This window comes from Macadamia integrifolia, chromosome 10 (genome assembly GCF_013358625.1).
Source record: "Macadamia integrifolia cultivar HAES 741 chromosome 10, SCU_Mint_v3, whole genome shotgun sequence".
In the NCBI taxonomy this organism is placed as follows: Eukaryota; Viridiplantae; Streptophyta; class Magnoliopsida; order Proteales; family Proteaceae; genus Macadamia; species Macadamia integrifolia.
The window spans coordinates 26,879,335-26,900,851 of NC_056566.1; the positions used below are offsets into that span (position 1 = coordinate 26,879,335).

The 21,517-nt window shown below is 37.1% G+C and overlaps 2 protein-coding genes across 2 annotated transcripts; one reads left to right on the top strand and one right to left on the bottom strand.

Annotated features, from left to right (window-relative positions):
- The first annotated feature begins 1,680 nt into the window (after positions 1-1,680).
- LOC122091118 (putative indole-3-acetic acid-amido synthetase GH3.9) lies at positions 1,681-5,608 on the top strand. Its single transcript, XM_042660950.1, has 4 exons — positions 1,681-2,078; positions 2,215-2,316; positions 2,653-3,473; positions 4,847-5,608. Exons 1-4 carry the CDS (start codon positions 1,789-1,791, stop codon positions 5,410-5,412), a joined length of 1,779 nt encoding a protein of 592 aa, XP_042516884.1. The 5' UTR covers positions 1,681-1,788; the 3' UTR covers positions 5,413-5,608.
- Positions 5,609-18,254: 12,646 nt separating this feature from the next.
- On the bottom strand, positions 18,255-21,517 carry LOC122090699 (40S ribosomal protein S21). Its single transcript, XM_042660371.1, has 4 exons — positions 21,406-21,517; positions 21,203-21,297; positions 20,956-21,088; positions 18,255-18,545 (listed from the first exon to the last, which is right to left on the bottom strand). Exons 2-4 carry the CDS (start codon positions 21,250-21,252, stop codon positions 18,480-18,482), a joined length of 249 nt encoding a protein of 82 aa, XP_042516305.1. The 5' UTR covers positions 21,253-21,297; positions 21,406-21,517; the 3' UTR covers positions 18,255-18,479.

Sequence of the window (21,517 nt, forward strand, 5' to 3'; positions counted from 1 at the left end):
ATCGATACAAATGTATCGATATCACCGAAGACTAATACAATCTATAATACCCATATCAATACTGATACCTATTAATACTTGGAGATATTAACTAGACCAAATTTCCGCCGCAGGACAAACCTCCCCAAGAATATTATAGTTTCTCAATATTTATTCAAACGGTCACATAAAAGCCATGCATGATAGGACCTATGGCTAAAGCCTGGATGAAAGCATTTTGATATTATATTTATTCAGCAACAACAGCCCAAATTATACAAAAGGCATCTTGATAAGATCTTCATAATATACCATTAATTACTGAGAAGAAAGACCAAAAGGCTTCTCTTATTGTGGATTCTTAAGCTTTTACTGGCTACACTTTTTAGATGGGGCCTCTCAAGGAGTAATCAAGAAGTTTGTCTGCAAGACTTGACCTTTCCTTTCCCCACGCCACCCCAACCCTCCGCAGGCAAAAGATCTTTTCTCTTGGTTTGATCTTATAATTTTATGAAACTTTAAACTCACATTTTAACTATTAGTACATAATTTTATTTTGAGTTAAAATTTCAATAAAATAAAAGGAATAATAAGTGTATGGTATTCTTATCCAAATAGATGCACCCATGCTCAACTTAAGTCTATGACAGCCAATAAATGTGATATAGTGATGGATATGAAGTTTTCAATTGCTATCATGAGAGGGCATGGAAAAAAATCTCTACACAAATTCCCTTTACTATGTGACCAAAAATTCTTCTTCCACGGATCCACAAAGACTTGTATTGACAAATAACCCGCGACTAATCTCAAACATATGACCTCTTGGTAGAGGATAACTTGGGACAATTTGGAGCCAACAAAACTACCACATTGCAAGTATTTGAGTCATTGAGAAAATTAACCTTTTAATGCATACGATAATCAAGTAAATTGGACCTTTGCGCGTGTGTTCATTTGCATGTATATATGAGGATCAGCATCTATTCCTTTTGCTTCTATATATACTCCTTTTCACCCTATAAATGGCAGGAAGTGAGACAAGTATTGAAGTGAAGACATCCTCTATTACGAGTGTGGCGATGCAGCAAGCATCGGATGATTGAGACGAATTGAGACACATGCTGATATCGTCTCGACCATCCGATGCTCGCTGCTCTCGCGACAAACAATAATCACTCAGTGTGAACATAGAGTGTTGAACCTATGTTCACATGTACATACATGCGTAAGATCCAATCTCATAAGGAGATTTTCAATTGAAGTGAAAGGGACAGGTGTTGGCACCACAACACCTGAACCATATAAGTAGGTGGACCTAGGTACGGTTTTTATTTTTATTTTTAATTTTTTACGTAACAGGTATGGTGATCTTTGGATACAGAATTGCTCGGCTGTAAGGTAAGGTGAAAGGTGTAATTAACGGTAGCAGATCCTTCACCCATGATAGATCATCCACCATCCAAAGAGTTCGCAAGGGCCCGCATCACAGAGCAAGGAATCTGGACGGAATCCGGCGGCACAATCTCAATCATGTCTAGAAAGCAAGAGGGATTAGAAATGAGGATAGAGAGGGCTCCACGCCTCCACCTATACATGTCTATAAATGGACACTCTTTCTCTTAGGGCCTAAGCACTTAAAACAACTTCATTGCAGGAGAAGGAAGAAGAAGCGCCTTCTCCTCCTTTCTTTTTCTTCTTCTTCTCCTTCTTCTCTCTCTCTCTCTCTCTCTCTCTCTCTCTCTCTCTCTCTCTCTCTCTCTCTCTCTCTCTCTCTCTCTTGTGCAGGGCAGCTACTAGCTAGTTACCATGGATGGGAAGAAGTTGGAATACAAAGGAAAAGAAGCACTGAAGGAGCTTGAGAAGTCAACGCTCAAGGTAGATGAAGTGCAGGAAGGAATCTTGAAGGATATCTTGAAGAAAAATGGATCAACAGAATACTTAAACCAGTTCATGAAGGGATCTATCGATATCTCCACCTTTAAGCGTCTTGTCCCTGTCATCACTTACTCCTCCATCCGTCCCTATATCCACAGAATCGCTAACGGCGAGGATTCTTCTCTTATAACTTCTCATCCCATCACCGAGATGTTATGCAGGTCTCTCTCTCTCTCTCTCTCTCTCTCTCTCTCTCTACTGTGTTGCACCATCCTTAATTAGGTTTTGAGGTTTCTAAGTACTGTAATTAATTAATAGTGTTCTTAATGGACATTAATGGGTATTTGTGTCTTGCAGTTCAGGGACATCCGCCGGAGAGCCAAAGCTGATGCCGTCGATCGCAGAGGATCTGGACCGTCGAACCTACCTTTATAACCTTATCATGCCCATTATGAACCAGTAAGACTTATAACCCCGACGGGAAATATGCATCTGATTTAAGGGCAATTTCGGTAATTTAATTTTTTAAAATGATGCGAGCCAAATAGGAAAGGAAATCCTCAAATATGCCTTTTCTTAAGATGTCTTTCATTGCTCAACTCCCGTACACAACTACGGATCATCGCGTAATCTTATCCAGAAGATCCAAATGACAAAATTACCCTTACATAGTGCAAGTAGGCGTGTCCCACTCCCACTCCCACTCCCACTCCTCCATGTCTGCCGGCTTGACCGCAGATGGGCTGGGGTTCTTTCAACCCGAACTAACCAATTTTAATTATTTTTTTCTTCCAGGTATGTCCCCGGATTGGACGACGGAAAGGCCATGTATCTCTATTTTACTAAGGTAGAACGGTCGACTCCCTCTGGTTTACCGGTTCGGCCGGTTCTCACCAGCTACTACAAGAGTAAGCACTTTAAGTGCCGGCCACGCGACCCGTTCAACTATTATACCAGCCCGGACCAAACCATCCTTTGCACCGATAGTCGCCAGAGCATGTACTGCCAGCTTCTTGCTGGTTTAATCCACCGAAACCAAGTCCTCAGGCTGGGCGCGGTCTTTGCGTCTGCCTTTCTCCGGGCCATCAACTTCCTAGAACGGAATTGGGTTAATTTTTGTAACGACATCCGGTCGGGCCATCTTGACCCATCCATCACCGACCTGGGATGTCGAACAGCCATGTCGGATTTGTTGAAATCCCCGGATCCGGTTCTTGCCGACGAGATCGAGTCCATCTGTCGCAGTAAGTCTTGGAAAGGGATACTGGGTCAGTTGTGGCCCAAGGCCAAGTACATTGAGGCTGTGGTAACTGGGTCCATGGCCCAATATATCCCTACACTGGAATTCTACGGTGCAGGAAGGTTACCTCTGGTGTGTACCATGTACGCGTCCTCGGAGTGCTACTTAGGAGTCAACTTGAAACCTTTATGTGATCCTGCTGACGTGGCCTACACCATTTTGCCCAACATGGGCTATTTCGAGTTCATACCTCTTGGGAACAATGGGTCTTTCTTAGTAGACGAAGAAGATGAGGAGGTGGCGAAGGGTAAGCTGGTAGACCTGGCGCACGTTAGGGTTGGCTGCTATTATGAGATCGTTGTTACTACTTTTGCTGGTAAGCATTCTAATCTAAGCCCGAGACCCTTGACTCCTTCAGGCTGGAGACACTGCTGGGAGGATAAAAGTTTTTTATCCTCCCTAAATGTGCTCAAAAGCAACACAAAATCAGGCTTTCTAAATCCATATCCAAACCCTACCCCAAAAATAAATAAATAATGTCTAACCAAACAAGTCATATGAGATCTAGGCATGAGAAATGGAGGCTGAATCAGCTCTCCATACATAGAGAGTAACAACTACTCATTCATGTACAGTTTTGTGAGGACACATGTATATTTTTTCTTTCATATATACTCTTCAGAACATTTTTAATGGTAATGGAGAGGTATCTATGGAAGTAAAAGATCACATGTGTTACATTCTTGTATGTGAATTCTTTAGGTATGGAAAGCTGATTCGGGCTCAAATAAATAATAAATTAAATCCTGACAAGTGTTTGGAGTACTGTAAGGCTCTTGAGGTCACAAATTGATAACATTAGCATTTTTGTATATAAATTTAAAAAATAAAAATGGAGAAATGTTCTTTGTAGAGGAATGCAGTTTTTTTTAGCCTCCCCCCCCCACAAATCTCTCTCTCTCTCTCTCTCTCTCTCTCTCTCTCTCTCAAAATCTCTCTCTCTCTCTCTCTCCTCTACCCATATGGATCATTTCACAAGGGGTGGAGAGACTTTGAAGGACTTTGCGTTCCCCAAAAAAATTTGCAACCATCTAATGTTTTCAAAATATATTTGTTTAGGAATTTGTTAATTTCTCAAGCATGCCAGGTTCAAGTAAGAGGCCAGCCTCAACCTACTATGATTCAATTGGAATTGAGTCGGAATTAGCCAACTTTAGCTTGAACCCTAAAAATCTAGTATGGATCAACGGATTTAAATCCAATTTTTAGCATATATGAGACTCCAATGGATACATACATATTCATAAAAACATGTCAAACATGAATCTTTAGATATTAGTTTTTATAAAAATAGAGAAAAATAAATATTATTTATCTCACAGTTGATTGGCTATATAACATCACATATATGACCTTAGTATTTCCATTATCTTTTATTTTATATTTGTGGGCCTTAGTAACCTACACTAAGCTTTCAACGTATAATTCTTAGAAAAATAAATATCATTTATCCCATGACTGGTTGGTTATAAGATATCACATATATCTGACATTATTATTTTTTTTTATTTATTATTATTATTAAAAGGAGTCTTGCTCACCTTCCCTAAGCTTTCATTGTACAGTTGCTTTCAAGCTTTATATGAGAGGATGGAATTTTGTACTCCCACAGATTTATAGTAAAAGATTCGAATTAATATGGTTCTTTCGGTCTATTTGAATTTGAATTTCCCTGGCTATGGTAACCAGGCCTGTATAGGTATCGTATCGGAGATGTGCTCCAGGTGACCGGATTCTACAACAAAGCACCCCAGTTCCGGTTCGTTTGCCGGCGAAACGTGGTTCTAAGCATCGACACAGATAAAACAAGTGAAGGAGATCTCCACAAGAGTATAACAATGGCTAAGAAGCTCTTAGAACCATATGAAGCTTTACTGGTAGAGTACACAAGCTGTACAGACACATCCACAATACCAGGCCACTACGTATTATTTTGGGAGATCATAAGCCACACGAACGAGTTGACTCAGCTTGAAACCCACGTACTGGAAGATTGCTGCATGGCCGTAGAGGAATCGCTGGATTATGTATACAGGAGATGCCGTAAGTTGGATAGATCAGTGGGTCCCTTGGAGATACGAGTGGTTGAACCGGGAACTTTCGAGTCATTGATGGACCTGTTTATTAGCCATGGAGGTTCTATTAACCAATATAAGACGCCTAGGTGTATCAAGTCTACCTCTGCACTTGACCTTCTGAACTCTAGGGTTTGTGGTTCCTTCTTTAGTCCCAGGGATCCGATATGGGTCCCTTAAATTAGTATTGGAGAAAGGGGATTGGGATTCAGTTTGATCAGTATTTAAACCAAACAGGAGTACACAAGATCCATTACTAACCCTTTTCTCCTCTCTCCTTTTTTTTTTCTTTTTTTCTTTTTTCTTTTTCTAATTTTGTAAGGTCTCATGCCATTCTACTTGTTATGATATATAAAATTCCCATTCTTAGTTATTACATCTCTCTCTCTCTCTCTCTCTCTCTCTCTCTCTCTCTCTCTCTCTCTCTCTCAAAAGTATCACTAATTATTGATTAAAAAAAATGCAAATTTGATGACTTAAGACAAACCAAAACACACATGATCCCCCCAAAGGCAAGGTTGGCTATGCTGCACATATGTGCACATTTCATGTACAAACAATGCTCAACATCTGTCCAATGATTTATCTTTTAAAAATCCATCAAAATTTTGTAGTGACAACGAATAGTAAGAGAACCAATCACACAATCATGAACATTGTTTACTATGTTCAGAAGACTTTGTACAATGATCGAGAATGAAGGTGGGTTGAGACATACCATCGATCACTCTCATTAAGATCGTAGTCACCGCTGTTATGGAAAACATATTCTCGCATTTCTTAACAAACTAAATAGGTCCTACGAGTAGTTGTTTCACTTGACTATTGAGCCTTGTTGGCACTCTTAAGAGTAATGCTCAACAAGTCAAAGGAAAGACTACCAAAAGATTGGCAAAACATGAAAGTGTAGAAACATAAGAAATGGAGGGAGTTTGAAGCGAATATGGAAGAACATTCAAAGATGATATCCAAAAGGCATATTCGTTCTTTTTGTTTAAATCACAGATACTGTCAGTGATCGACTCTTTCCAACAGTCATATATAAGACCAGAATACATAGTCCTTGGGAAACTTCGTCCAACCTCAACCAGAAGAACATTGGTCAACCACCTATCTTCGCCAGCTTAGATCTCTTCATGTGAAGGATAACTTTGCACGCAATTGTGGGGTATAGTAATCAAACCCTTTACAAATCAAATGAAGAGTGTAATTAGTACTGCGGCATCTAGGGAGGGTCATAATTAATATACACTGTCTTACCCCTGTTTCGTTCGGAGGCTATTTTTCGAAACCCCAGAAATCAGCCTCCCAAATATTATGTATCATTATCGTACTGATGATCTCGACTCTCATGGAAAATTCCAGATGTCGTTATCTTGCTTGCTTGCATGCATGCCTTTTGACTGGATCATCACTTTGGGTAATTTGAGAAGTAGTCTCATCGATCACAATAAAAGATTCCAAAGATGATTCCCTATAACTTTGCTTAAGCTTCTCCCGACATGCGCATGCAAAGTTAATTTCCTTTTGCTTTTGCATTCCTTGTGGCTTGTGGCTTGTACAGACCAGATTTATTAACTCTGGAGTTTGGCCTCCCCTTGATTTATTTCCCATATTCACGATCATGGTCACACTTATCTTTTGGCAACTCTAAGGCTGGTCTTCTTTGATTTGGGATGATAATACTTCGTGGTCGCAGCATTATAATAATCACTCTGCAGTAGTTTGTGTACTCCATGAGATTTTTTTTTCTTTTTCTTTCTTTCTTTCTTTCTTTCTTCTTTTTTTTTTTTTTTTTTTTTTTTTTTTTTGTGAGATGGGGTGGGGGTGGGGGTGGGGGCTGTGGTGAAGAGGGTATGCTTGTGTAAAGGAATTCAATTTAAATCTGATCCATACATACAAAACATATTAATAAGTTTCCAATATTTAATCTGCATTGAGCAAGAAGTAAAGTGAAATGAGCTGAAATGAAAATAATAATAATAATAAATAAATAAATATTATTATTATAATGAAAAAAGAAAATAAGAGCTAGACATAGAAGGATGGGGTGAAATGACCACTCCGCCCACATGAAAGCCCAAAAATTTGTCGCTATTGATGTTGTATCATAGAGTACTCTCATTAGCCCCACATTTGCACAAGGGTCATGCTTCCGGACAGAAAACTCTTCCATATATAATAAATTCATGAATTTTTATTTAACATGTATTTCAAGTTGTCTCTATGCTCTAATTATCTATGAATAATTATATATCTTCTATTTATTTTTTGAATAAACTATCAATCTTATAATTACTTTTAAGAGAATATATTGTTGCAAAATTTTGCCTTCCTTTAGGTGTCCACAAGGCTTTCCTCCCCAGTGTTGTAAGCACAATTTTTTGGAGTTCTTCAATTTTTAGAATTCACAAAAAAAATTATGCTTCATAGTTTCTTATTGATTGTTTAAGTTTTTATAATTATGAGAATAAAAGCTATCTCTTAGATGAAGCCAAGTTCTCAGGAGTCCGGATCCCTCCCCTTCCCCTATGAGTAATCTCCTCTCTCTCTCTCTCTCTCTCTCTCTCTCTCTCTCTCTCTCTCTCTCTCTCTCTCTCTCTCTCTCTCTCTCTCTCTCGTAAATCCTTAATTATACACTTTAGTAGCCTTAGTAATTAATAAATAAATAAGGGAAGTGGTTCTCTATCCGAAAGCACAGCATACACTAGCACTCCATGTTTATCTCTCTCCTCCCCTAAATATGGGATAGAAATTCATATGAGGAGGAGAGAGATAGACTCATTGGACCACTAGCATAGGCCATGCTCCAGGACAAAAGTTCTTTTTCCCATAAAAAATTAGGACCTAGGGATTCTCTCAAAACTCAATAGCTTCTTATATTTGATAAGGGAAGTGATTCTTTGTCGAAAGCACAGCCTATGTCAGCATTTCCTGTATCTATCTCTTTCTTCCCAAAATAAGTGGTAGAGAAGTCTTTTCACAAGAGAATGAGAGCGCCGCACTCTCCGGCAAAGTTCTTATTCCCATTTGATAAAAAGCTTTCTAGCTAAGGACCTAGATAGGTAGTTGCCATGATCAATTCAATTCAACTAACCTTACCTCAATTAATTGTGTCAGCTACATGAATTAACTTCCACCAATTCAGCTAGTTGTATCAGCTACATGAATAATCTACTTCCACCAATTCTTGGTTCTTTTTCCCCCCCTTTTGGGAGAGGATAGGGTGTAGAGGGGAAGGATATAAGTGAGGGAGAAGAAGTAGAACTTTTTGTCATGATCAACATAATCACCTCCTATGATTATATCTAGAATAATGTGAATTACATTCATGAGCTATCTACATTGACAATAAAATGGTGAGGGGCTCTGGATTTGTGAGAAGTGTGTATTATCATGTTTCATGTCTTTACAACAAGCAGTGTTTTCAGTTGTTCTATCAGTAGTTAGTGAGTACTTTTTCAAGGATGATATATTGTAATGCTTGATAATTACTTAATTCTGATGATGCATTAATAGGATGTCCCTTTCATTCAGTATTCATAATTTTTAATCCTTATTTTGCCAACTTCATATTTTTATGGACTCAAAAAAGCTTCAAAGCATCAACAAGATTATCACTGAACTTCATTATATGCCCTTTGAAAATAAGAATACTGTGATTTTGTTTATCCTTTCGCGTGGTTTAGACTTTAGATAGATTCATAATTTAGGATCAAGTGGGAACTTCAAAAATCCCAACCAAGAGATGCAAAAGAGTGTTAAAAGTCAATAAAACATATCAAGCTTTGACATCTCTTAATTAGTGGGATCTTGCTGAGGTGCATTCATTGGCCCTTCAAGGGGGGTCTGGAAGAGAATATGTAAGAATCCAAGAGAACACATAGAAAGGCAAAAAAAGCTTTCAAGCTCATACTCCTGTTGCTTATAATGGACATTAAAGAATAATCAAAGGAACAAAAAATTTTGGGATAGAAGGGGATAAAAAGTGGAATCATAATATCATCTAGAGAATCTATGACTACGATTTAATTGGGTGAGAATTTTTCTGTTATGGATAGTGTGCTCTCTCTCTCTCTTGATATCTCATTTTTAATTCCTATCCATATGGTCTTTGTCAATCCATACTGCTGTAGATTTTTTTGGATTTCTTTATTCTGAGCTGAAATTATTTTTTTTTTAATTCTTCTCTCTTTCTGTTTCTCATAGCTGTTAGTTTTTACACTTGTTCTCTAGAGCTTTCTAGCTTGTAGAGAGTTCTATATGATGGGACTTTTCTTCCCCATTACCACAACATAGATACCATAGCTGTTTGTTTGTAAGCTTTCTCTGTAAAAGAACATACACAAAGCCATTCTTTCCTTCCAATATCTCTCTCTCTCTCTCTCTCTCTCTCTCTCTAATTCCCAAGTTCTTAGGTTGGAAGAGAAGATGAAGCCACAGACCTTCCCCAGTGACAGTTCTATGGCTCATGAGGCTAGCTAAGAAGACACTGGGAACAAAACTGAAGAATGCTTATGATGTTGCCATATTTTCTCTGACAAGTAATGTATCTCAGAAGGGAAAAGGTTGTCTCAATTTCTCAAGGGATTGACAGACGAAGGGCTACTGAAGATCCCTTAGAACTATTATGTTCTTAGGGTCTTGGAATCACACATAGTCAAGTTTGAAATCTTAATGTCTGGACTCAACTGGAGTGAGTTAAAAAAAAAAAAAAAAAAAGGAAGAAGAATAACACAACCAAATTTGTAAAATAAAATCCATTCCTCTGGGCTTTCAAGCTTGAACAGAAAATATATGTTGTTGCCATCCCAGGAGTAAAAGGAATCACACATAGTCAAGTTTGAAATCTTATTGTCTGGACTCAAGTGGAGTGAGTTAAAAAAAAATAACACAACCAAGATTGTAAAAATAAAATCCATTCCTCTGGGCTTTCAAGCTTGAACAGAAAATATGTTGCCATCCCAGGAGATATTTTACTCCCAAGTTCTGTATACCATGTGGCTTGATTGCCTGATCAACAATAATAATTGTATTTGTAATTATTTGGGTTTTGGCTCTTCTTCTCCCTCTCCTCCTCCTTTTTTCTTTCTTTCATTGGTTAGTTTCCCTTACATTACATAATCCATTCTAAAGGTTTCTCCTGTTCTCTATAGTTGAAACTAAATTGTCTAGCTCTCTATAGTGAATGAGTTTGAGAGGAAGTTTACTTCAATGGGAAAAAGGAAAGGGAAAAAGAGGGTTGTGTATCACCAACTTAGGCATAACAGAAAAATTAATGGTAACTGTATAGTCATCCTCGTTATTAACCCTTTTCCCCTTCATTGAATTGATTTAATTTAATATTTGTTAGTTATAAATGGAAGTAAAATTGAATAACAATTTTCCATGTGTTATAGTATTTGTATTAATAGATGGACAAAATATTATCCTCCCACCTCCTCACTTCAAAATAAATAAATAAATAGTGCCAAAGAGGAATATCTTCTCCACAATCCATCGTTACAAATAATTCAGTCTAAATATTAATCCAAATCGCCAATGAATCTCAATGATAAAAAATTGGCAATTAAAGTAGGAAGGGGCTATAGAATACATGGAATCTTTTGACCATTTCAAGGGCTATACAATGAGAAAAGAAATAAAGATGAATTAAATCATAAAAGAGTCCACATTCTCAGTTACAATCATTCTAAGCTTTTCATTCCTATCTCTATTTGCTAAATTTTGTACTAAGCATATGTAGTCCTTATCTTGTTTTACATTTCCGGAATAGCTTTTTGCTAAATTATGAGCTAAGCCTTCCGATATGGCTTTTAGCATTGAAAATTTGTATTCCCTCAGACATAGTGCCTTTTTTTAACATTTAAATAGCATTTCAATGGATGAAGACATGCTTTAATTGCCCCTTATTATTTAATCTTTGCCCCCTTTTCCATGTCATATAATCCCTTATACTATAATGTGAAGTTGTAAAAACTAAGATCGTTTTGCTATAACTATATGTGCTATCCTACACAATACTATTACCACTTTACTAGCCTACAAAAAAAAAAAAAAAGAATTTCACTCTATGAGAAATTAGTCTTCCATGATCTTCTAAATCGCTCCAAATCTCCCCAATTCTCCATCCAATGCACCTTGCCTGCTTTATGTCGGTAAGTAAGTCCCTAAGTGCATGCTTCAATGGCATTTCTTTTCAGCTATAATCAGCAGTTAATGAGCACAATTTCCTTTGTGTGTGATACACTTAGCCTATCCATAAAATCTATTAATTGCATTGGTGAGTCCAACACAAATAAGGCAATAGTGTGTCAGCATTAGAAAAATTAGATATAGTTACAAAGTCACATTGGTTGGATTTACTTAGGCCCTCTTTGGTATTTTTACCTATTTAAAAAAAAATCATTTTTTATTAAAACATAAAAATGGCTTGTTAACTATTTGACAAAAATGATTTTTTGTGAGAAATAGTTTGGTGTCCCTATGTGCAAAATAGTTTTTTAAATAAATAGGTGAAGAGATATTCCTTTCACCCATCTTCCTTATTGCCTCTCTAGAATTAACTACTTGGCATCAAAAACTACCTCCGATGGAAATTCTTATAGTAGTTGAAGATATAAAAATACTCCGATCTAAGTCTTAGGATGGCACTTGGCAATTGTTAAGAAAGGCATAAAACATGGCACTTGGTAATGAAGGATGGTTAATTTATCCTTTTTAAAAATTTAAAATATATATTTTTTATTTAAAATCAAATTAAATCTCACACATGTTCTTCCATTCTTTCTTAAGAGAAAATTATATGTCAATTAGATAATATACATTCATCATCAAACTCCAATTTATTTATAATCATCTACCATCACTTGATGACATTCTAAATTTCTTCATTAGTAGTCATTCTGATGTTTTTTTCTTATCTTGATTCTCCCATCAATCTCCAATTTATCTATAATCATCTACCATCATTTGATGACATTCTAAATTTCTTCATTAGTAGTCATTCTGATGGAATGATAGTGATTATTTATGTAATCCTTTTTTTCTGATCTTGCTTCCCAACACCACCCAAACTCATCATCAAACATCATAATAACTAAGAAAAACTCCAACAAAACAAGCATCAGATTTCATAATTATATATACCTGTTTCAAAAAATTGAATCTAAGTCAAAAATAGGAGATTTAAAATTTTACCAACAAATGCAAGACACAAAAAGAAGAAAAAAAAGTTTATACGACACAATAAAAATAAAACACGTATGAAATAAATATATTCAAGAAATTGTTACACAACACATTGAGGGAATGATTTTGCATTAATAAAATACCATATTGATTACCCTAATCAATGGCTAATGATATACAATAAGTACATATTTACTAACATGTGAACGTAGATATATATTATTATCCTATCTTAATGTGAATTTAATGTTATTTTGTGCATAAATTAAAATATAAGTAGACTACGCTAAAGTATATCAACTTTGATTATATTTCTTTTTAGTAGATATTGACTATGATTAAATTAACATCCAATGAAAACCTGAATACATTAGCCTACATTAATCAACATCTGAGATAAATTCACCTATCTAGACATTACACATCTAAGTTAAATTAAGATGTGTAATAGAATTCACAAATGTGGGTCAACACAAAAAATCATAAACTTTAAACATTACACGTCTAAGTTAAATTAAGATGTGTAATAGAATTCACAAATGTGGGTCACACCAAAAATCATAAACTCCGTGGTAGTGGTCATAGCCCCCAAGACAAACCCCCGTACGATAAGCAATATTTTCGCAGGACCAATGGACAATAGTGGGGCATGCCAAGACTCGAACTCATAACTAATCGACTCGAGCGATGATGAATGAAGGGCATTTTCACCATTAGACTACCAACTCCATTGGCACCAAAAATCAAAAACTATGAGCCCCAAAACTCTATACTCCAAAGAAAAATGAAGCAAAAAAGGAAACTCTCTGGCCCATGGGCCCACATTGACTCAAAACCAAATCGTTCGTGGGGCCAAAAGATTTGTACCAAATATCGTACTTAGGCAAGATCCAGCCCTTACTTTAACAGGGACAACGCACAGGGACCCTCAGATATAGAGTGAGATCCAGAGTCGACCCCAACCGTCCAAATCGGAGAGCCATCTCATTGCAGGAACCCTAGGGTTTCGTTGATCACAGCAGCGGCGGCGCCGCCGGCGACATCTCATTAGAGGAACCGTAGTTTCATAACACTCACTCTAACACCACTATTCTTTCATCTTGTAGGTTGGTCTAGGGCTTAGGGCTTATACTTTTATGATTGCTCCTTCCTCTATGCAACTATTTCTCTACTTTCACACAATAAGAATCGGAATAAAATAACACAGAAATGATTTTGGTTAAATAGCTACTACTTGCAAAAGGAAAAGAAGGAAAGAAAAACATTGGCGGCAGTGGATGATCTTGATCGGAATTGAGGGCCTCACGTTCTTCACCCAATAAAAAAATTGAAAAACCGCTTCCACTATCTAGAAGTTAGGGCAATTAGGACCTTCTCTCCGCCATTTGAGGGCTTTCAGGTAGCAGGGATCTCCGGTGAGTTGCAGGGTTGCGGCTTGGTCGGAGGTCGGAGGGCGGAGAGCGGAGGGCGGAGCTAATTTAGGGCAGGAGATTAGGAGAGCATTATGGACGTTGGAGGACCGTTTAGATTTCAAATGTGTTATTATCGATTTAAATGGGAAGAGATTAACGGTAAAGAATCATCGACGGCTGCTATCGCGGGAATGGCTTACAATCGGAGCATCCATATTCAAACGTAAGGAGTTCACACAGATCGATGACATGGATGGTGAACCCTCTTCTTTTAATTTACCTGGACGGTAGAGGAGCATCGATGGATGGGACCGCGAGAATTTCCAACAATCGGAGCATCCATATTTAACGGTAAGGGGTTCACACAGATCGCTGACGTGGCTGGTGAAACAACCATCTTCTCTTAATTTCCACAATCCTGACGGTAATAATTTGGGTTCAGAATCGGACCGTCTTGCTCGTTACTAAATGGGCTGGTTTTTTAAGTGATTATTAAATAGGACGGAAAGATTTTAGGACGGGTACAAAACCAAAAGCCCAATAAGAAAACCAATTACAACTCAAACCACTAGGCTGTTTGATATGATAAATATTATCTTTGATACATGGATTTAGTTTTCGGTATCGGTATGTATCAGTCTTTGTTGATACTAATTTGATTTAGATCGGTATTGAAGAGGATCAGTGTGTATCGGTCATTTTTGCCCCTTTTTTTTTTTAAAGTATATTTTTTTACTATTTTACCCTTGAAACAGAATGATAACCAATCCAAATCAGTCAATGATAAGGGATCAAATTACCATACCCTACACTAGACATAGGATTGGGTGAAATAACCACCCTACCCACATGAAAGCCTAAAAATTTGCCGCTATTAATGTTGTATCATATAGTACTCTCGTTAGCCCCATGTTTGCACAAGGGTATGCTTCCGGACAGAAAACTCTTCTATAAATAAAAAATTCATGAATTTTTAATTATCATATATTTCAATTTCTCACTATGCTCTAATTATCTATCTATCTATATTTATTTTTTGAATAAATTATCAATTTTATAATTACTTTTAAAAGAATATAATGTTGCAAAATCTTGCCTTCCTTTAGGTGCCCACAAGGCTTCCGTCCCTAATGTTGCAAACACAATTTTTTGGAGTTCTTCAATTTTTAGAATTCACAAAAAACTTATGCTTCATAGTTTCTTGTTGATTATTTATTTTTATAATTATAAAAATAAAAGTTATCTCTTAGATGAAGTCAAGTTCTTAGGGAGTCCAGATCCCCTCCCATCCCCTACTGGTAACCACCCCACCCTATCTCACACCATCTCTCTCTCTCCTAAATCCTTCATTATACACTTTAGTATCCCTAGTAATTAATAAATAAAAAAAAGGAAGTGGTTCGCTATTGGAAGCACGGCCTACACCAACGCTCCTTGTCTATCTCTCTCCTCACCCAAATACGGGATAAAAATGTCTTTTCATAGGATGAGGAGAGAGATAGACTCATTGGGCCGCTATCGTAGGGCATGCTCCCGAACAAAGCTCTTTTTGCCATAAAAAATTAGGACATAGGGATTTTCTCGAAACTCAATAGCTTCTAATATTTATAAGTGAAGTGATTCTCTATTGGAAGCAGCCTACGTCAACACAAGAAGTCTTTTCACAATAGAGTGAGAGAGATAAACCCGTGAAAGCGCTGACATAAGCCATATTCCCAGACAGAGATCTTATTCCCATTTGATAAAAAGATTTCAAAAAAAAAAAAGGAAGAAGAAGAAAAGAAAAGATAAAATGCTTTCTAGCTAGGGACCTAGATAGGTTGTTGCCATAATCAATTCAATTCAATTAACCTTACCTCAATTAGTTGTGTCAGCTACATGAATCTACTTCCACCAATTAAGCTAGTTATGTCAGCTACATGAATAAACTACTTCCACCCATTTTTGGTTCTTTTTTCCCCCCTTTTGGGAGAGGAGAGGGGAGGGGCTGTAGGGGGGGAGGATATAAGTGAGGGAGAAGAAGTAGAACTTTTTGTCATGATCAACATAATCATCTCCTATGATTATATCTAGAATAATGTGGATTACATTCATGAGCTTTCTACACTGACAATAGAATGGTGAGGGGCTCTGGATTTGTGAGAAGTGTGTATTATCATGTTTCATTTCTTTACAACAAGTAGTGTTTTCACCTGTTCTATCATTGGTTAGTGATTACTTTTTCGAGGATGATACGTTGTAATGCTTGATAATTACTTAATTCTGATGATGCATATTAGGATGTCCCTTTCATTCAGTGTTCAATATTTCTTGAATCTTTATTTTGCCAACTTCATATTTTTATGGACTCAAAAAAGCTTCAAAGCATCAACAAGATTATCACTGAACTTCATTATATGACCTTTGAAAATAAGAACACTCTGATTTTGTTCATCCTTTCGCGTGGTTTTGACTTTAGATAGATTCATAATTTAGATCAAGTGGGAACTTCAAAAATCCCAACCAAGAGATGCAAAAGAGGGTTAAAAGTCAATAAAACATATCAAGCTTTGACATCTCTTAATTAGTGGGATCTTGCAGAGGTGCATTCATTGGCCCTTCATGAGGCAGGAAGAGATATGCAAGAATCCAAGAGAACACATAGAAAGGTAAAAAAGCTTTCAAGCTCATACTCCTGTTGCTTATAATGGACATTGAAGAGTAATCTAAGGAGCAAAAAATTTTGGGATAGAAAGGGATAAAATGTTGTATCATGATATCATGTAGAGAACCTATGACTACGTTTTGATTTGATAGGATTTTTCTGTTATGGATAGTGTTCTCTCTCTCTCTCTTGATACCTCATTTTAGTTCCTATCATTGAGGTCTTTGTCAATCTTTACTGCTCTAGATTTTTTGGATTTCTTTATTCTGATCCGAACTATTTTTTTTACTTCTTCGTTCATTCTGCTTCTCATAGCTTCTAGTATGTACACTGTTCTCTAAAGCTTTCTAGCTTGTAGCGAGTTCTAGATGATGGACTTTTTTTTTCTCCCTATGGACTATGTTCATGGGCTAACACACCATAGGTTGCTCCAACAACCAGTTGGCTCCTCGCCGCTGCACATTAGCAGAAAAAAGTGAGTCAGAAGCCAGCCCCATGCAAGTTTCTCGATGGGTTTCCTTTATCTTTTGCATATTTCTGCAACTCAAGAAAAGAAAGGCTTCTAGTCTTGTGAATTAGAAAGAGCTGATAAAACTTGTGCATAGAACTTGCTAACAAAGAACAATATTCATTTTGACCCCAACGTAGTTCTCAATCATTTCGTGGCACCGGGCATGGCTGAACCATCTACGATGGTAGGGGGAGCCAATGAACATGAAAGAAGCTTAGACAAGAGAATCCGTGTGGCCTGTGGGCCTTAGTGGCTGGGTATAACAGTATGCTCCCCTACTTCTTTCCTCGTCTGCGGCCTCTGCACTGGTGAAAGGAGCAGAGTCATATAGGATCACCCCTGTATCGTCCAATACACGAGAGGGAAGAAAGCAGATTGCTTCGACCTTCCAAGTCCTCCTCAGCTACTGCCAATGGTTTCGGCACGAAAGGGCCTTTGAAGCTCGGTGTCTATTACAGGCCCCAATGGTAGTGTCGACTAATGTAAGGTCCATTCTTTAGTCTCAAGTAAATATTCATATATAGGAAATTTGGGGTGGAATATGTTAAACTGCTACTATGGCAGATTGCGGAGAGTGAGTTTAATATTGCTGATGCTTCAGAATTCTCATGAGTTCTTTCAATAACCAAGTCCAATGGGATTATTTTCATTTGAGGCCGAACAATTGCAAAATGCAAAAGGGAATTAATCTGGAAATATATTAGAATAACATTGATTTATACTTAATTATATTCGATTGTTGGGAGTGTACCATGATTGTCCCTACCAAACTGATTTATGGCACATCAGGTGTTCGGTGAAATGCCTGAACATTCTAAAATCCAGATGGGTTAATAATGCTCATTTGCCAAACCGAAATAATTAGTTGTCCAAATTTTCTGCCAACCCTAGTCTTGATGGAATCAAGATCATGATCCAATCCATATTCTAGCGTCCAGGAGTAAATTAAATAATTCTGGATGGGCACATTTAAGAAACCACTTCTCTTTTTTTTCATTACTTCTTCCTCAATTTCAGGGAAACCAGCAATATTGACAATATGTCAAGGGACATATATAATTGCCACCATAATTCCAGGTCATGACCTAATTGGTCGGGTTGAGCACTGTGGATGAATGGGTAGGATCCAAGCACCAACCTGATCTGACCCTGGATCATGCATTAACCAAAATTATACCTATGAAACATGAGTAAGAATGATAATCAATAGAACTCAAAATGCCACCAAAATTTAGCATTCAAACTTTTACTGAAGGCACAGGAGTTGATTAAGGTCCAACTAAGGGCAAATTGTTAATAAGAAAAATCTCAATCCTCATACAAATAAAGACACAATGGCAAAGTACTCTTTCATCATCTATATCTCTAGTTTTTTACCATCGCATACTAGCTAAAAGAAGGATCAAAACAAGTCATCACAGAAAAGTTTCTATTCCCCCTCATGCAGGCTTTTGTAGCAAAATCCAACCTAAAAAATAATCCTCCACCTTTACTGTTGGCGAACCTCAACCTTCTTCTTCTGCCAGAGCCGATCAAGTGCACTATCAGCATCTCCCTGCAAAATAAAACACTACTGTTACTATTAAATAAACAGAAAGATTTCCGTACTGAAACAATATGGTAATCAAAACAAAGAAAACAAAACAACTATCAAATCATAACCCAGAAAAGTGGTCAGAAAACATGAGACAATATCTAAGAGAACAAAAAAGGGCAACAAGATGGAGGATAGTATATAAGGTTTATAAGACCGAATTTTAGGAATTTCATGGTCGTATTAGTTCATAAACAATCGAACTAAGCAACATATGACCTTTGAACCAATAATTAGTCTTAAAACCACAAGAAGATAAAATAACCCCACCCCAACATGCAACTGTGCACAATATAATTATTCAACCAAACCCTAACAAACTAAGATAAGCACGAGAATGCATCCAAATGAACAACAAAGAAGCAGAAAGGGACTATGTGGCTAGATTTAGTACAAAAAACCCTGAAGACAAAAACATTCACGGTGTCCATATGATGTAACTCATTCACAGTAGGCACAAATTGTGGAGTACAGTGAAGATTCTGAATCCCCCAAACATTAACTTCTCAACTTTAACTCTTCATTTAGTATCATAGGCTTCCAAGTACCCAAAAAAATATACTTAGAAGTAAACTACACAACAAGATGTAGCCATCACACTACCCTATATTTCACAAAAATTTATCTCCTCTTCAAATGAAATCCACATTGTCTCCAACCAAAAGACTCCTCGAGATCTTCATTCACTATTTTAAGGTTGTTGACATATATAGCTAAAGAATCAAACGTCTAGCCATTTAGATGTCAAATCAAGATAATCTCTTTGCACAAGACTAAGAATACCAGTAGTAAACTCAGTAATATCTTACCCAACCCACCTATATTATCCATCGCTATTAGCCCAACAATGTCTAAATTAATCAAATGCAGAATCCTTCAAAATGAGAAAGCAGTTATAATTTGTTAAAATCCCAAAACAGAAGAATGTAACACCTTGCATATAAGGAACTCAACTACAACCCTACGGCCAGAGGATTCAGCTATAAATTACCCAAGAATCAAAATGAACTAAATAGGGAGCATAACTCCATAAATGTTTTTTCAAATCCTCAGAACCACCAAACTTTCAAGTCCCAATGGCTCCAGCATGCAAGGCAAGCCTAAAGACCCCATGCACCCAACCATAAGGAAAAACCATGAGTCCCCAACTTGCACAAGGAATCCTCCAACACCATCTACCCAGGAACAATATTCGAACTACTTTAATGAAAAATGCTCCAAAGGATAAGGTCAACTAAATGCGTAAATAGTATTGCTTTCAACAGTTATTGAGCTTCCCAATCATTCAACAGCATCATAAATTCTCTGCAAGCTTCCAGCTAAACCCATCAGTAGAAAAGCACTTCACTTTACGGAGGAAAACAGGGAAGTAATTAAGGAGTTTTCCACCTTCCCCCAGAGATGGATGTTCAAATCATCAACCTTCAGGTAAACCTAGAAGAGGAAAGCAAGAACTAACACACATTCAAAATAAAAGAGGCAAATCCCAAGCATGTGACAGGCATCTAAATTAAACTTAGGCAGAACTAGCAAATGGTGGGGGATTAGAAGCCACTAACGATAACAATGTAACTACTAAGGATCTGATTCAACAGCATGAGAAAAACCATCTTTCTAAACAGTATTTCATACTCTTTTCTTTTTGAAAATGAAAATTATTTTCACTTGCCAAAATTTTCTTTCACAAACAGGCAACTGCTCTGTTTTTCTATTCCCAGAAAATGACTGAATTTGAAAAATCATTCAACAAATTCACTAAAGGTGCTACTTTTCAATCATTTAGAGCTTTCTTGCACCATTCTCACAGTCGAGAAACCATATTAAGTGAACTATGCTTGCTTATCAACTAACACATTTGACGAGGAGGAATAAAATACCAAAAGGGCTGCCCATGCTTCCCTTCCCAGTTAAATACCAAATTGCCTTTACATGGTCCATTGTAGATACGCTTCTCCATGGAATTGACTTAACATCCATGAAGTAAAATTTCAACCCCGATTAAACTACCAACACTCCTCTATGACAATCTTATGCTTGCTTAAAAGCTACCAACTTTAATTACGAGGAGTTAAAGTACCTACCTTAGGAGGTACAACTATGCTTCCCATCCCAATTAAATTACCTACCATCACTTCTCTATAACAATCAGACAAAAAATCCAAATCTTTCATCTTTTTTTTAAAATAGAAATCCAAATCATTCCTTATAAATAGTCACATAAGTAGAATTGCAAGTCAAATTTGAACATTCTAATACATTCAACCAATGAACACAACACAGAATCAGTTGCATACCACCAATAATAACGTCCATTTGCAGGACATCATGAAAAGAGTACAGGCTATTAAAATAAGAGCAGAGAAATAATAACCTGAGCTCGGACAAAACCGCAAAGAGCAAAGGTAGTAAAATGGCCAGTATATAGGCCATTCTCATCAACATGTCCGATATTAATCTGGACCGAGGCGTGGTCCTTCGAAGTGATCAGCCTATTTGTGGCAGAACTGTTAAACAAACACATTGAAACGAATCATCGTAACATTCATGCCGAAATTAGCCATTAATGTTCAGGAAGAATGAAAAGCTCCGACAGGATGGATCACAGAACGAATACTTACCACTTCCTGGGGATGTAAAGATCCATGTTTTGCCCTTCTTCGTTCTGCATCTTGGCAAGTGCTTTGAATTCTCAAAAACAGGAAAATCGAGAAACCTGCATCGCATTAAATCATTATACAAAAAAATCCGTCTTTATTTGAAGATTAAATCTGGATTTAAAACCAAAAACGATCGATCAAAAGTTTCAAGGAGAAAGGCATACCAGGGATGCCGGAGATGTTAGCTAGGGTTGAAGAACGAGCGAGAGGAAAGACTTACGAGAAGTTCCACTCGTACTTATACGAACTTCCAACAAAACCCTAGGCATGGTTTTT

Coding starts and splice junctions, on each gene's coding strand:
- LOC122091118 (XM_042660950.1), top strand. CDS start 1,789: ATGGATGGGAAGAAGTTGGAATACAAAGGAAAAGAAGCACTGAAGGAG. Junction 2,079..2,214: donor ATCACCGAGATGTTATGCAG/GTCTCTCTCTCT, acceptor TGTGTCTTGCAG/TTCAGGGACATCCGCCGGAG. Junction 3,474..4,846: donor CGTTGTTACTACTTTTGCTG/GTAAGCATTCTA, acceptor TATGGTAACCAG/GCCTGTATAGGTATCGTATC.
- LOC122090699 (XM_042660371.1), bottom strand. CDS start 21,252: ATGCAGAACGAAGAAGGGCAAAACATGGATCTTTACATCCCCAGGAAG. Junction 21,089..21,202: donor CTTTACATCCCCAGGAAGTG/GTAAGTATTCGT, acceptor TTTGTTTAACAG/TTCTGCCACAAATAGGCTGA. Junction 18,546..20,955: donor GCGGTTTTGTCCGAGCTCAG/GTTATTATTTCT, acceptor TTTATTTTGCAG/GGAGATGCTGATAGTGCACT.